General features: G+C 38.6%; 1 protein-coding gene across 15 annotated transcripts in view; it reads right to left on the reverse strand.

The window, feature by feature from the left end:
- UBR5 (ubiquitin protein ligase E3 component n-recognin 5) overlaps positions 1 to 16,171 on the reverse strand; it is a 147,335-nt gene that overhangs the window by 66,714 nt on the left and 64,450 nt on the right. For all 15 annotated transcript variants that reach the window (XM_039526102.1, XM_039526100.1, XM_039526101.1 and 12 more), the window contains exons 15-19: positions 11,964 to 12,073; positions 9,632 to 9,744; positions 1,673 to 1,816; positions 1,477 to 1,588; positions 1,097 to 1,251 (exon numbers count right to left, since the gene is read on the reverse strand). In XM_039526102.1, coding sequence (XP_039382036.1) covers positions 1,097 to 1,251; positions 1,477 to 1,588; positions 1,673 to 1,816; positions 9,632 to 9,744; positions 11,964 to 12,073 — 634 coding nt within the window. The remainder of the gene's footprint in view (positions 1 to 1,096; positions 1,252 to 1,476; positions 1,589 to 1,672; positions 1,817 to 9,631; positions 9,745 to 11,963; positions 12,074 to 16,171) is intronic.

Below are 16,171 nucleotides of genomic sequence, written 5' to 3' on the forward strand. Positions count from 1 at the left end.
GTTTCTTCTTCTAAACACCTACGTATGCCTGGAGATCCATTATTCACTTATGTCACCTAAGCAAGGTTACAGTCATGGACTGCCTACACAAGTGAGTGAGTGAGTGTGTGTGTGAGAGAAATATATTTTCTCTATAGCCTTTATATAGTAATCTGCATTAAAATATGCAGTTAAAGATGGCCCTTATATATGCATTACAATACTGAGTTAAGTCTGCATATTCAACCTTGTTTGGTATTACCTGACTTATGTATTTAGCCATGAAAATTCTACACTGATTTAATATACTTTTGACCCAGTTTTTATTATTTTAAAAGGGGGGGATGGGAATGACAAACTTAAAAGAAGCAGATTAATATCACAGGAGTTAGCAGCTCTGACTTGCAAAATATTGCAAATGCACAGCCAGACCTATTCGTCTTTACACCATCACCGGAACCTGATCAACCTTGATGCCACAGGAACCCAAAGAGGAGGCTCCATTTAATAAGATCGTGGGTCTGAGAAACATTTAAGAAGTTTCAGTCTTCTGGAAGTGCTTCCAGGGGACTTAGTATTTAGGAATGGTCCTAAAATAAGATGTGCTACACAGGCATGTGTCAGTGATTAAGTGTTCATTAAGCTCCTTACAGACACATGCACTTCACATCCTATTAGACAGATGCTTAACAAGCTTAACACACACTAGCATGAAATATTTTTTGCTATATTCAAATGTTCAGAAATGGGCCAGATGAAAATCTACTTTCCTCCTGAACAAAGCCATATCTGCTGTTTGCTGAAGTCTTCACCGAAGCAATGGCTGCTTCCTCTGTAATAAAAATATTTTGCGCCTTCCATCCAAGGATTTCAAAGTACTGATATGGGGATTTCAGACATGCTTAAGTGTTTGTTAAGTGCCTAACTTCCAATGAAAGTCAAGGGAGTTGGATGCCTAGCTCCCTTAAACCATTTAAAAATCCCAGCTCTTCCAAATCTTAAACAAGTTTTAGAAAAGGAAGCAGCATTCCCATTTTACAGATTAGGAAAACTAAAGCTCTGAGAAGTTAAACGACTAAAATCTAACAGGGAAATTAACAAAAGAACCCAAACAAACCTGTCCAGCTGTAAAAATAGCAACACTTCTCTCATTCTGACCCAGGAAAGCAATGCTGCTAGTGGGGAAGTTATTTTCTTGCTCAGCTTTCCCTGTAGCAAGGTCAAATATGCAGTATCGAACCCAGTTCCCAGTCTTCAGGACAGCATGCACTCCTTCATGGGTACATGAACAAGAAAGAAAAAAATTAACATCTCTCATTGGTGGCATTCTGTAATACAACACACATGCAAACTATTGCATCTGTAATTATTTGTTAATCAATGCAGACAAGCATGCACCTTAATTTGACAGTTGAAATGTTTTCCACAAAAAAAGGGGGGTGGGAGAAGAGAACACTTCTTAGAAGTGCAGCAGGGTAGTTTACAGAAAACACTTACCTTTTGAATCTACATTCACTGCTAGAATCTCTGTTTTTTCAGGAATACACAGCTTTTTAGGAGTCCTTTGGAAGCAATCTGGAACTTTTGGAGTCCCACCAGTTTTGACTACCTAAAAAATAAGAGTAAGATCTCAGTATGCAAACACCATGAGGAAATTTCAAATTCCTGTTTTTTATTTCTCCATCCAACGTACCTGGAGTTCATCTATTCTGAGCAGCCTACAATCTTGGAGAAGGGAAGAAGGATCAGGATCTGAACCAGAGCTGCTCTGACAGTTTGCATTACTAGATGTGCCTGGAAATTTCACAGCAACATAGGCACCATCCACTTTTAGTACCTACAAGCAGAAGACAAACATAATTGATGTGTTACTAAAAACTTTGAGATACAGCTGAAAAGTAGTTTTATTTACCCTGAACCTTTTTGTCAGAGCACAGAAGTTTGGTCTGAGATGGTAAGTCTTAACTCCAAGGTCCCTAGTTATTAGGAGCATTATTCTTCTGCAGTTACTGTGCTCCTGTGCACCTATTTGTTTAGGTGGATTTCTTAACGCCTACCCCAATCCAGTATTTGGAATGACTACAAAAAGGAGCCACATGACAGTAACCGGTGAACAGCGTGGTCTTATCTGCCCCAATCCAATCTCAAAAATAGTTTACTACTAAAATTCTTGAGTCTAAGGATGTAGCCATGCATACCCAGGAACATTTACACTACATCCGTCTTTCCCCTTACAAAGCAGTCGAAAGCCACTCGGGCCACTTCTTCTGAAATTCTAAGTGGAGCATCTCTTCAAGGACAAGTACATTATATATGCATGACTGGTATGCTTGCGTCAAGTAAGTTCCTCGGCTTAGTACTGTGTTCATTAATCGCCAAACTGCAAAGCCATCGTGTCCCTTGGTCATTCCAGCTGCAGTCACCACTCTCTCAAAAGTACAAGAGAAAAATCAGCAGAAAAAGTGCTATGTTCCTTTAACTTTTGAGGCTTCTAGGACGAATGAAGGTCCAACAAAAGATGAAAGTATTAGTCAAAATCAGGTGATGAGATCGGCCTTCAGATTTACTAAAGCCTTCATCTCAAGGAACAACAACAACTCTGGAGCTTTTGCTAGCCTCTAAATTAAGTGAAATTTGTGCAGGTACCCTGCCTGCAAGGAAACAAAATAAATATTTTGTTCACTAGTCAACTGCTGCACCCTCCTCTACTCCTACGGAGTTGTAAGGAGTAGGAGAGCTTCCCTCTAAATCTTCAGGGTAACAGAGTTGCCTATGGACTCCCAAACCTTCTCCCAACCAGTCTCAGGTGGCTAAGTGGTCTGCGGAAGTAGATGCACTGATGGAGAAAGAATACCTTAACACCCTATATCAAGACAGATGGCACCAAGAATGGCAACAATGTAACCAGCAGTATCAGAAGCACTGGTGACAAAGCATATGGCACACTCACCCAGAGATGGGAGTGAGCTTGATGCCCTATGCCGTGTCAATTAATACAAAACATACAGGGTTGACAAGTTGTAAGAAAGTGGTGTAATGCCACAAACCTGGCCCTGCCAAAAGAGAACATGTTCTAGGCCAGAGTTTAGCTAGCAGGAATGCTAATGAAAGAATGATGTTGCATGGAGGACTCAAGCAGTTTGATCCAGGCATTCCAGGGAAAACTATGCATAGGAAATGTCAGTAAATAATCTATACTTTAAGGGAGGATTCAGTGCCAGTTTCTCCAGTGACCAGTGATGTAGATTGAGTGTTTGAGACCACACTGAAGCCTTGGCACAACCATTGCTCTTACGTATGGGAACTCACAAATGACTGTTTAAGTGCTGCTATGGAAGTTTTGATTTGTGCCTCTTCTGTACAGAGTCTTAACTTCTATCAGGAGCACCGAGAGCTATGAGGCCATCTTCCATGTTGCCTCCTTTCCCATCTTCAAGACTTACATAACCTGCAACAGGGGAAAAAGTTCGAGCTGTCCCCAGCATCTAACAGATCAACACATCTTCCTAAAGCAAATCTGCTCTAGACTTCTTCTGATCACACTTCAGTCACCATTTAAAAGCAACTGAGCTGCTTTTCATATATTCAGTAAAAAAGAAATACTGACAGAATAAGAAAAATGCAGTGACCCTAAAAGGAAACTGTTTTTTAAAGGCAAAGCCCCAAAACTGAACATCTTTATTTAGAAAGAAACTAATATTCAGAGTTGATTTAGGAAAACTAGGGGAAACCTTCATTCAAGAAGATTTGGGAGAGAAGAGATGAGAAATGAGCTCCTGAAAAAAAGACCACTAAGGTAGCTCCTTCATTGGTGGATGCTACAGTAGTTATTGGCTTTTATGTGTGTCAGACTAGTCGGGATGGACCACCCACTGACAAATTAAGCAACCAACTGGGAAGTAAAAACTGGATGCTCTGATCCCAGTTATACAGAGAGAACACAGACCCAAGAGTTTGGATCTATTATATATTTGCCTTTAGAGAAAGATTAATTGACCAGTATACAACAGCAAATTTTTTCTTAAAACTAGTCAAGTAGCTCAGACTCATTTTTATTCCCAGTTTATTTTAGTCTCAATTCAATGAAAGAAGCTCACTATTAAGCCCTGGTGTTTTTTTATTTTATTCTTTTTAATAAAAATACTTGACTTAGACATATCTTTCAGAAACAGAATTGTTTACTACAGACATTCCAAACTGCTAGTGTAACTTCTCACAATTTGTGCAAATGCCATCAAAAACGAAAATACAATATTAACTTTACAATTTTAGTAACAATTTTAGAATATATGCATCTATTGTACAGCCGTACATTCAGTACGAGTTAGCATCTAAGAGATGTCATTAAATAGACAAACTTATTTAGAACAAAGACAAGCAGATAAAAATGCTGAAGTTTAAATATATTTCCAAAAGCAAAATTCACTTTCCATGGCATCTGCTCTCTTTCACTATTCTCTCTTGATACCGCATTCCACTTATATTCCACCTTAGTTTTTCAATATTTTAAAATATTGGTTGAAAAGAAAATATTTGAGTAAATTTGCCACGTACCATACATAGAGATATGCATTTACTAAGACTGAACACACACACTTTCTTGTGCATTTCATTAAGTTAGACTAAAAAAGCAAAGTGGAGAAAAAAAATATTCTGAACAATCAGGAAAATAAAACGTTCAATGGTACATTCTGTCCTTCAGCAACAAATGGAGGCAGTTCTGCTGAGGTTCTGCTCCTTAGGGCTCAGTGTAGAAGACTATGTTTGACAAACACTCCCCAGTATTAAAGAACATGGAAGATGACTATTACAGAGCCGATCCTTTCAGAAATTACATTTTTTGGGGTCTACTGGTAACCTGCATAAATATTCCATCTCTCCAGGGTGACTGGATTTCCTCTCCGGAAAGCAGTACAGCTAGCCAAGTGAAAGTGCAATTTTACACTTCTAACCAATTCACTGTGGGACTGAACAGGACCAGTTTAATAGCTTGCCCTATTTCAATATAACCCATATGTATATTTAATATATATACCCATATATAACTTCATGTAAAGAGAAGACTACTTCCTTACCCTCAGAGCATGTACAAAAGGCCATGCCTAAAGAAATAATGGATTAAGACAAGTACAGCCATGAAAAAGGAGCTACACACCTTTTCGGGGACCATGTTAGATGCAAGTACCTCTAAGGCATCTTTCCTATGGGGTTGAGGCCAAAGGCAAAAATTCTAGAAACTAAGAGACTAAATACATTTGAAGCACTGCCTAAAAGGATATATCTCAATCTTCTGGCCAAGCTTTTTTACCCATTCAATCCAATTTGGGTATCACACACAAGATCCCCTACAATCAGAAGAAAATTTTGGCTTATGAACTTAGAAATGGACACTATCCTGAACTCTCACCTGATCCAGGATACGATTGACGGACTGAAGTTGTTTGGGGAAGCACTGGACACTGCCAATAGGAAGCTTCAGACCAAATGGAACTGCAGCTGCCAAAGTACAAGACGGAAGCGGCTTCAACCCAATTTTCCTACACTTCAGATTTCATTCCATTCCAAGCAGCAGAGTCTAATAGTTAAAATAGCAGGTGCAAGACTTTGGTGCTGAATAATATTCACTCCCTGTTCCTGTATCCATCTGTTTTCACCACGTTGGCAACCTTCTAATTAGGATCTCCTTGACCCACAGAGCTTTGAGGAATATGCTTTGGATTCCATTCTAAACCCATGAGGTTTAGGATTAAAGTGGAACATCAAGACTAGGAAACAATACAGGTCTGGGAAATAACTGTAACCTTCTCAGAGCTTCCATCTGACAAGTTCTGCTGCTCTTCTGTCTTCCTGTGTCTTAAGACTACAATAAACTAGGAGTTACTGCACTCAGACCATCCTTCTATGTAGTACCAAAGGAACAAATACACATCAGAATATTCCTGCCAATTCCATGAGGTCTGTTTCTATAACATGGTTGCTGTACAAACTATGGGGGAACGGACAGAGCCCAGTGTTAATAGGATCACTGCAGAGGCCAAGCAATGGGACAAGGGGACAAACATGAGGATTGTATCTTACCAGGATCAGAGGCTGATCCACACCACACCCCTTCACTCCCTCCCCGCTTCCCCAAAAAACAGCTGATCAGATCTTAAATTCATTCCTTTGTATAGGGTCCTACAAACAGATCACACCACTTGGTCTGCGCAGTATCCTAATAGCATCTAGAGATTATAAATTTAGGCAAAGTTGTTGCACACAGTCAAGTGCACTGGCAGCACTAAAAATTTCCAGAGACCAGAATAGTTTCTTTTTATGAATCTAGATTCTTGAAAGCTATTTGCTGGTTCAATCTACCCATGAAATGCTTTGTGGTGATTCTGAACTAAGCCCCTAACTCTAAACTCAACCTCCCTTTTAAACTTTAACTGAGGTTGTTATAATTTTGGAGCAACTGAAATACTAGCCTGGAGTGACAATACATGAGCCACAGGGTCTTTTACCCTAAACCCAAACATTTTTTTCTTCACTGTGCCCCAAAACAGAGAAATCATAGGGAAGTTCAGATGCTTTCTGATGGTTAGAAGATAGCAATCAAGTATCATTGCCTGCTTACTAATCAGTATTTCTCAAAGAGGTCACATTAGTCCTGTGCCTCATGAGATTCACCAGAAGACAAATTAAGAGAATGAAGTTTAAGGTGTTGTGGTTTTGACCTTCAAAGTTTTGGCTACTTGAGGGACTGCTTCACCCCCTCTCCAGTTATCTGAGGTGTCTAAGGTAGCAGACCTTAGGAGAAGATTTTCACTGAAGTTTCCTCAAGATGTGGAAGTCTCAGAAACCCTGATCTGTCAGAGCCCTGATTTCATACTGCAGGAGAGGAGGTTGTACAAAACATTTACTGTTCCAAACATGGTGGTGGCACAGAGAGGGATGACTGAGTTATTGTATGTGTGTGCTGCGGGGGGGAGGGAGAGAAGGAGAAAGAATAGGATTGAGTCCATTCCAAAATTGGGCAGGTCATCTTGTCTTTTTGACATATTTGATAACTTTGCCATTTGGAAGTCTGTATGCATCTAAAATTAATGATACATGCAATGTATAAATCTAAAATATGAGGACCCAAATCTTCTTTCCATTCAATAAAGAGTTAAAAAAGGTTAAACAATTACCAAGACAACCGTTGAAAGATGAACACGACTGGCTATTGGGGAGGCTTGCAAGACAGAAGCATAATGAACAGTATTTTTCCAGTGGATATTAAGTGTGTCCCCAACTTGTTCTGCGCAACTTCATGGGCAGAAAAAAGCTAAGCAATCTGAATCAGTAAGGTTGCAACTTGCATTTCTCTGCCCTCTTTCACTGGATGTTACAAGTGCATGTCTATTTTTACATCCTGGGTTCTAGAAGCCACTGTTTATCTAAATTTTTATTTTGTTATCTGTTTTTATACTATTACTTGAAACTTAAAATTGGCTGACATTTACATTGCATTGTACATTTTATAGTGCTATATAAATATATAAGAAGTAATGTTTCCCTACCTTAAAGAATTTACAATCTAAGAGATATAAATAGATATTAAAACAGCACCATAAATGAGTATGGTGCGTAAAACACATTCCTGGCCATCAAGAGTTCACATTCTACAGTAAGTCAACTTGATAACTCATGATTAGAAAAAACGAAGGCAAAAGGATGGACATGAATAACAGCAGTACAACTGTGTGATTGTTTTGGTTGGTAATACAAGAATTGGACACTGAGAATTATTTTTTCCAAACTGTTCATTCATGCCTGATACCATTTCTTGGAAGAGAGGAATAGGTTTTGTAGGCTTCATTTCTGTACAGACAAAGGAGAGTCTGCAAAGATTACTGGAGGAGAAGGTGGGAAGTATTCTTGAAAGCAGTGGGATTGGTGGGTAGGGAAAGATTAACTGGACCTGTTCCTTTCTTTTTGATAGCTTGAACATTTTACAGTTTTACTTTTAGAAACATTGTTTGCATTATTATGGTGCCATCTAGCCTTCTATATTTAAAAAAAACAGCAAAGGTGACTGAGTAGTCCTGAGGGGTGGGCCTCCTTACTAGCAATTGGTGGACATTTGTAAGTTGTAAAAATGTACAGGCAGAAAGATTGCTGTATTTGCACATCACAAAAACTGTGTACAAAACAAATTAAACCTATATATTATATATATATATATATAAAAATAAAATATTTGTATTACAGTGGCACCTAGAGATCTCACTCCAGATTTAGCACCATTGTGCCAGGTACTGTACAGACATAGTGAGAAACCGTCCCTGCCCTGAAGAGCTTACAATCTAAATGGAAGAGACAGACAAAAGGCAAATAGATTAAATGGCTTTTGCAAAGTCACAGACCACATCAGTGGCACAAATAAAACAGAATCCAAGTATCCTGACTTCCAGTCCAGTGCCCTATCCACTAGAACACACTGTCTTCCCAAGAGAAACCTGCAAATGCTTTCGGGTGTTCTTACATAAACTACTCAATCCTCCCTTATGCAGCAATAATCCATACAAGGAAGTGGAAATTTATCGTGGGATATTCCCCTTTCAGAAAGGGAAGCAGTGCAAGTTTCTGCAGTTTACTACAAATTGTGCCGGCTTTTATAATATATGGAGATATACCTATCTCATAGAGCTTGAAGGGACCCTGAAAGGTCGAGTCCATCCCCCTGCCTTCACTAGCAGGACCAAGTACTGATTTTGCCCCAGATCCTTAAGTGGGTCCCTCAAGGATTGAACTCACAAGCCTGGGTTTAGCAGGCCAATGCTCAAACCACTGAGCTATCCCTCCCCCCAGTTTGGAGAATACTGCAGAAACATGCCCAACTGACCTCATCCCTCCCAACTAATTTCACAAAGCCAGAACCAAAGGAGTGTTGGAAACAAAGGGCAGTACAGTGTAGAGACAGAACCTCCCTCTTCGGCACTCTTGATCCTGCACAAGATCTCTGAAGGCAGGTTCACCTTCACATGTGGGTACAGAGGGAAGTTTGGGGTCCTGAGATATGTAGGACAAGACAAACTGGCATTCTTGACTGAAGTAAAGTGTCCTAATGGTGCCATTTAGTAAAAAGTGAAATAAAATTATTCCCAGTCTCCAGTAAACATCTCAGTTTATTTCTACTCTGAACCTTGTTCTTGTTTGTTTTCTGGGGTTCCATTTCATCAACAGATTTGTCCAAGCAAATTTTCAGATGATGCTGTCTCAAAATATAGTTTATTTGACCCACCATGATTTTGCTGGACAAACCAGGGGGCTACTGTTCCTTGCATTGTAAGAACTTTTGAGCAAGGTCAATTCTTTGTGCTTTTCTTGCAAAGCTACACTTGGATCAAGTCCAGGGAAAATCAAAGAATACTTCTTTCACAGTCAGCATTTTGGACTCAGAGTATGTTTGCAGTTGATGAGCATCACTGACTGGGTTAAGAACAAATGTTAAAAATATGACAAAAGTTGTGCTGGGAAGAAACACAGCGAACAATACTCCCGTCTGTCCCCAAAATTGGGTCACTCTACAGCCAAAGTAAAACCAACTGTACAGTCAGCCAATCGAAAGGAAAGATCGTTTCACAGCAATTAAAAGGAAAGCAATCAGAATTCATTTTAAACAAACCTTGCCAACAGGAACGTTCTTAACATCTTCTACAAACACGACTTCCCTCAGAGACCACTGCTCTTCATTCACTTTCTCTTCTTCTTTCGGAGCAGGAGTAGACCGTCGTCGTTCTTAAACAACAACAACAAAATAATAAGTACCAAAAAACCCGAAACTTGAAACATTTCATCTAAATATAGCAGAGATCTTACTTTATGCCTAACACACACGCTTTGCAAAAGTGTACCATTATTCAAATCAAAATTTAAATCAGAAGTAAAATTTAGTTTGATTCTAACACTGTCTGAAGTCAGAGTAGCGTGACAGAATTTCTCAATTCCACTTAAAATGTTTTGCTAATAAATCTGTACCAAACAGTAAAGCTGTTCCATAACAAAAAGAAACTAAAAAAAGTCTATTAAAGCTATGACTTCCTTAGTCATGTTAATTCATTCCTAGCCATGTTTGTTTATTCCATATGTTAAAGATTCCAAGTATTAAAGTACCAAAAAACTGTTTTTATAATGTTACAGTAATTATGATAAAGGACCTAAAAAGTTGAAGTTAGCATAAGATCCTTAATTCAGACATGTTAAATATGCTGCATTATTTATGACAGCTTTGCAAAATTCTGCCAACTAGCCCAGGCCAATATTCGACAGCTGAATAAAACCGATTACTGTGGTAAAGGTGATAGTACACATTTTGGACCTGGGTTGCAATGTATTCATAGCAGTCTTATCATTTTGTTTTAAAGATCAACATCTGAAGAGCAAGTATTTACATTACAACAAGAATACAAACATGAAACATGGCTGATTTAACATTAGTATGAAGCCTCCTTACTTATAAGAGTTCATATTAACCAACACTACATGAACATATGATTTCGTATTTTTTTAAATAAAGAAACGGGAAAAAGGTTTATAAACTCCACACATCTATAGCCCTGCACTTACAGCTTTAAAAATTCCACACAAACGTATAAGCACAGGGCTGAAAACATGGGGTCTTTTAATAGCTGGAACATAACTATTTAAAACAGTGAACGATTAAACAGACAGCTGTGGCCTGAAGTCTTAAGTCAAAAAAAGAGTTGCTGCATTCAAAACTGATCTATAAAACAGTTTTCTATTTTGAAAGCTCTCTCTTTAGATACTGGCTATAACAAAATTAGTATTGTAGGCCTGAACCTAAAGTTCTCTAATTTAAGTAGTTATGTGACCCTTCAGTACACTCTGGTATGTGTATAACTGGAGGAACAGGGGTCAAAACGAGGAAGTTGTTGAAATTATAGTATCAGAATAAGAATAGCTATACTGATTAAAAGTCACAAAGGTGGTATGGTAGGGACAAGTGCTTTTGAGTTTTTAATGTAGTATATTTGGTATTCTGAGAGCTGTTGACGCAAGTAGCAAACAGTTTTACAGCATATGTGCAATGCTGAACTTCTAAATTTTTTAAACTATTACTTTGTGTATGTGCACATGAGTGGAAGAAGGTCCTCAGAGAAAGACTAACCAATTGGAAGCATGCCCTAGTTAAGATGCCTGAGCAATGTCAGAAATGTCTTAAAATAATCTGGAAGTGCATAAGGTATATTTCTGCCACCCTTGCACATTTCAAAAACTGAAGAATGGATTTTACTCAATTTTTCAAAACCAGTTCAACTCTAGGTTGAAACCGAGAAGGGAAAATTTCATTCCAGGAAGTTCTAAACATAAGATAATGTTATAATGGAAGTCTCTGTATAACTAACTACAATGTTTCTACCAAATGAGCATCATATAGTTATTGGCTTTTGTATAAATCTACAACAAGCTTCCTGACTGAAATTTACTATATTTAACTTTAAGATACCAGCACTAAACTCCCACTGTTTATTCTAATAAATTCTACATTAGAAGAACACTGGCAAATCAGAACTTTCAAAATCAGTGGATTAAAAAATGTTTTCACAGTAGTCTAAGTGAACTGCAGTTAGGATAGAAGAGCCAGAATGCATTTTGCCAGTCAAAGTTACATTTTCAAAGATTTCTGTTAACATTATTCATAAGACATCTCCCATTTACTGGTTTTAAACTGCTTGTCAAGAACACTCTTCAGTGCTAGAGATAAATAAAAACAAACATACATCGTGATAGACTTAGGGTAACTGTGATATATACAAATGCTCTCCGGGTTACATAAACCCAATTTATGAAAATCCGCACATAGGGAAAAAGTTCCGTAAGCTTTTTTTTGGGGGGGGGGGGGGAAGGGGGGTGTAATTGTCGGGTATACATTCCCAACTTATGCAAGGCGTCTGTAACAGTGATATAGACATTGCACTATTAAAAGTAAAACTTACTGTACGGCATTGATGCGCTGCTTGCAATTGAAGATGCATCACTACAGGTAGAAGCTGGGGATGGTGGTGGACCCATTTCAGTTTTCACTGGTTCCTGTTTGCTTTCAGGCCTAGGATTTAAGAATTTAATTATATTTATGAAAAAAAAACATTAACAGAATGAAAGGTCTATTTCAAGGTTTGGACAAAACAGTTTCTCGGGCTTGTTTTGCTGAACAAAAACCTAATCTAGCCAAGCATTTCAAATTGTAATTTGTGTAAGAGCTAAAATTACTTTTCTTTTTGCAAACACTTAAACAGATTTCTTAATTTAGAATGAAACAGTAAAAACCCTAATATAAATCTATATTTCTATGCTTTTAACATATCCAATTATAGAGCTACTAGGATAAAGTTATAATGTCTAGATGATGCTATGTTCCTTACGTAGGGTCTAGCTGTAAAATTGTTCTCAATGGGGAGCTGAAATCCCACATTTTGGAATGTTAAAACATCCCCAAATGTGAACTAATTTGGGAGGATAGGGTGGGAAGAAGAGAAAGGTGTTTATTTATTAAAGTGACCTATAACTCAAAATAAGTTGTAAGAAAACTGTCAAACTAACAAAAACAGTTTGCTTTTAAGAGCAAGTGAAAATGTTCAGGCCAAACCATTTTTTTCGAAGTCACAGTTATCCATTTTAATGGAAGCTGGATGCAACCCTAACTTTGGAGAGACTACCCCACACAGCTTTTCACAATATAATTAGTACCAAGACTGAAGCAATTTCCAGCTCACTAAAATACGTAATAATTGTTCGAGTAAAATTTTACTACCACTATAAAACACAGTAGACAAGAGTGTCTCAGTCTTCACATAACACTCCTGTTGCTTAAATGTCCATAGTTTCAAAACACTTGTAGCGACATCTTGATTGCAATTAAAATGTATGCACTGTGACAGGATCAGGCCAGACAGATACAGGAGAATGTTCGAAGGCAGATATATTAGTCCCAGATTAAGTAGATCCCTTTTCCCTGAGTAAGGTAACAGGGGCAGTTCCAGAATAAACAGGAACTTGCTGGAACCAATTAAGGCAGGCAGGCTAATTAGGACACCTGGAGCCAATTGAGAAGAAACCGCTAGCCTCAATTAGGACAGGCTGCCTAATCAGGGCACCTGAGTTTAAAAAGGACCTCACTTCAGTTTGTAGCATGCATGCGAAGAGCTGGGAGCAAGAGGCACTAGGAGCGGAGAGCGGGAAGGCGTATTGCTGGAGGATTGAAGAGTACAAGCATTATCAGAAACCAAGAGAAAGGTCCTGTGGTCAGGATAAAGAAGGTGTTGGGAGGAGGCCATGGGGAAGTAGCCCAGGGAGTTGTAGCTGTCGCACAGCTGTTCCAAGAGGCACTCTAGACAGCTGCAGTCCACAGGGCCCTGGGTTGGAACCCGGAGTAGAGGGTGGGCCCGGGTTCCCCTCAAACCTCCTAACTCCTGATCAGACACAGGAGGAATTGACCTGGACTGTGGGTTTTACCAGAGGGGAAGGTCTCTGGGCTGTTCCCTGACCCACATGGTGAATCTCTGAGGCAAACAAATCCGCCAATAAGCGCAGGACCCACCAAGATAGAGGAACTTTGTCACAGCACATTTAGGCAATCTGAAAACATAGGCTTTACCAGTAAATCTGAGTCTCACTCTGAGATGGAATAATAAAACACTCCAGATTTCACTCAACCCCATACTCCTTAGCTGAGGTCTGACCACTTCCAAGTATTTTCCTTTATATTTTGGCACCACCAATTCAAAGCTTTCAAGTAAAATATTCAAAAACCTATCTAATTGATAAAGTAACCAAATAACCGCTTTGGGATTGTTGTTTTCCTTCCCCCTCAATTGTGTGATGTCAAGTTATGACAAGATGTTATAAGCTAGCGACCATGTTCTGTTAAAAAATATCAATAGTTTACCTAATTAAAAATCTCCTGCTATAATATACCGAAGTAAGAGCATCATTTATTGCTTTGCCAAGCACTAACACCAGCTAGAAATTATAGTCCGCCAAAAGCAAATAAAAGCTAAAGCAATAAAATATGGTCACATGTATGAAACAATCAATAATTTAGTAAACTAAAAGTAATACCATCAAGTCAACTACCACCTCTCAAAACAGGGTATCAGCAACACATTTTTCTTTTAAATTGTGTTAACTTGCTATTTGATATCCAAAATTATATAATAAGTACTGCAGATCTATGTACTTTTTAATTTTAACAGATGCGGTGCAATTTCAGTCCCTCACCACTAATAATTAAAAACTATTATCCCTATTTGGGAAAGCAACTGTATTTCAAAAAAATAAGGGTCTCTCCTCTTCTCCGCCCCCCGAAAAGTGGACTAATACCCTCTGGAACCTATGAGGACTTTACCTTGAATGTTCTTGCTTATTTTACTGCTGTGATTTTTTTTAAACCTTTTTTCATTTGCAGACCCCTACAAAAGTTTCAAATGGAAGAGTGAACCCCTTTGGAAATCTTAGTCTGCAGACCCTCAAGGGTCCACAGACAACAGGCTGAAAACCACTGTTTTACTGATTTTTCCCCTAGAGATTACCTTCATTCTTTACATCTGAGTTATACTAGCGATCACTCTGAGGAGGAAATGACAGTTAAAAGCAGAAGGATATGGTAAAGAGGAATGCTAGTGGAAACATCTGACCTGAACAGCATTAGGACAAAGGAAAAAAGTAGTGGCCAATGCTGTGAGGAGTGGCCAGGGCAGCAGTGACATCTGGCAGGTTATCAGTTGATCTATCCAGGAGGAAGTAATGGCTGAGCTGGTCATTTGGTAGGTACCACAGGGAGAGAGAAAAATGGCACCACCTATCCAGTGACCTTAAATTTTTATTTGAAAGAAGTTATTTAGACAAAGATGAATTTCTGGTTGTTAGTGGATGTTAGGCTAAGTATCTATTAGATGTCAACTTTCCAGAAAAGGGTCTGATTAAGAACTGAGGAAACACTCGGGGGAGGGATAGCTCAGTGGTTTGAGCATTGGCCTGCTAAACCCAGGCTTGTGAGTTCAATCCTTGAGGGGGCCACTTAGGGATCTGGGGCAAAAATTGGTCCTGCTAGTGAAGGCAGGGGGCTGGACTCGATGACCTTTCAAGGTCCCTTCCAGTTCTAGGAGATTGGTATATATCCAATTACTACCTTTATTACCTATTACTCAAACAATTTAGCAACTACAAACTTCTATAACAAATGCGCTAAGGCAAGCTCAAAACCTTATCAAAATGATAAGTCCGTTAATTTCTGGAAGTTTTCAAATAAGTACTATGAAGTTAAAAAAACATATTAATGTATTGATTTTCAAGGTGAGCAGGGTAGAGAGAGAAAATGAGCACAGTGAAGTGACCCAATAGGCAAATAGGGCGCTCTCTTCCTCTCTCTAATTCCAGAACACAATTTACTGACTGAACTAGACTGAAGCATAAATATGGTGTTCAGTAACCCTATAGTCTTTTAGTCAGACAACCTGACATTAACAACTCAGTTATCCCAATAGTCTGTTTTTCCCCTCACATCAAGCAATCCTACTGATACCAGAGAACACTGGAATCACCAATAACTGCCCTATGAAAATCTCTTTTAGTGACCAATAGAGTTTTTTTAATGGCGTAGTAGTTTCAACAAGTGGCACTGTCATGCCTCTGTTTGCTTGTCTGCCTACCGTGATCCCTATCACTGATAATTCCTCCTTTAGATTCAGTTATCCTGAGATTTTTCACAAGACAGTCTTCTCTCTCATATGCTGATATGTTTCTAAACCCCATCAATTTAATGTTAAATACACTAGAATCTGAGAGTTAAATACCAGAGTTACAAACTGACCAGTCAACTACACACTTAATTTGGAACCAGAAGTACACAATCAGGCAGCAGCAGAGACCATTAAAAAAAAGCAAATACAGTAAAGTACTCTTAAACTACTAAAAAATTGAAGGGAAAGCAGCATTTTCTTCTGCATAGTAAAGTTTCAAAGCTGTATTAAGTCAATGTTCAGTTGTAAACTTTTGAAAGAATCATAACGTTTATTTAGAGTTAGGAACATTTCAGAGTTACAACTTCATTCCCGAGGTGTTCACAACGTGGAGGTTCTACTGTATAAGTGGTTTGTGTCACTCACTCATTACCCCTAATATTATCAATTTTACTGAATAGTTATTT

This window comes from Mauremys reevesii, linkage group 2 (genome assembly GCF_016161935.1).
Source record: "Mauremys reevesii isolate NIE-2019 linkage group 2, ASM1616193v1, whole genome shotgun sequence".
Classification (NCBI taxonomy): Eukaryota; Metazoa; Chordata; order Testudines; family Geoemydidae; genus Mauremys; species Mauremys reevesii.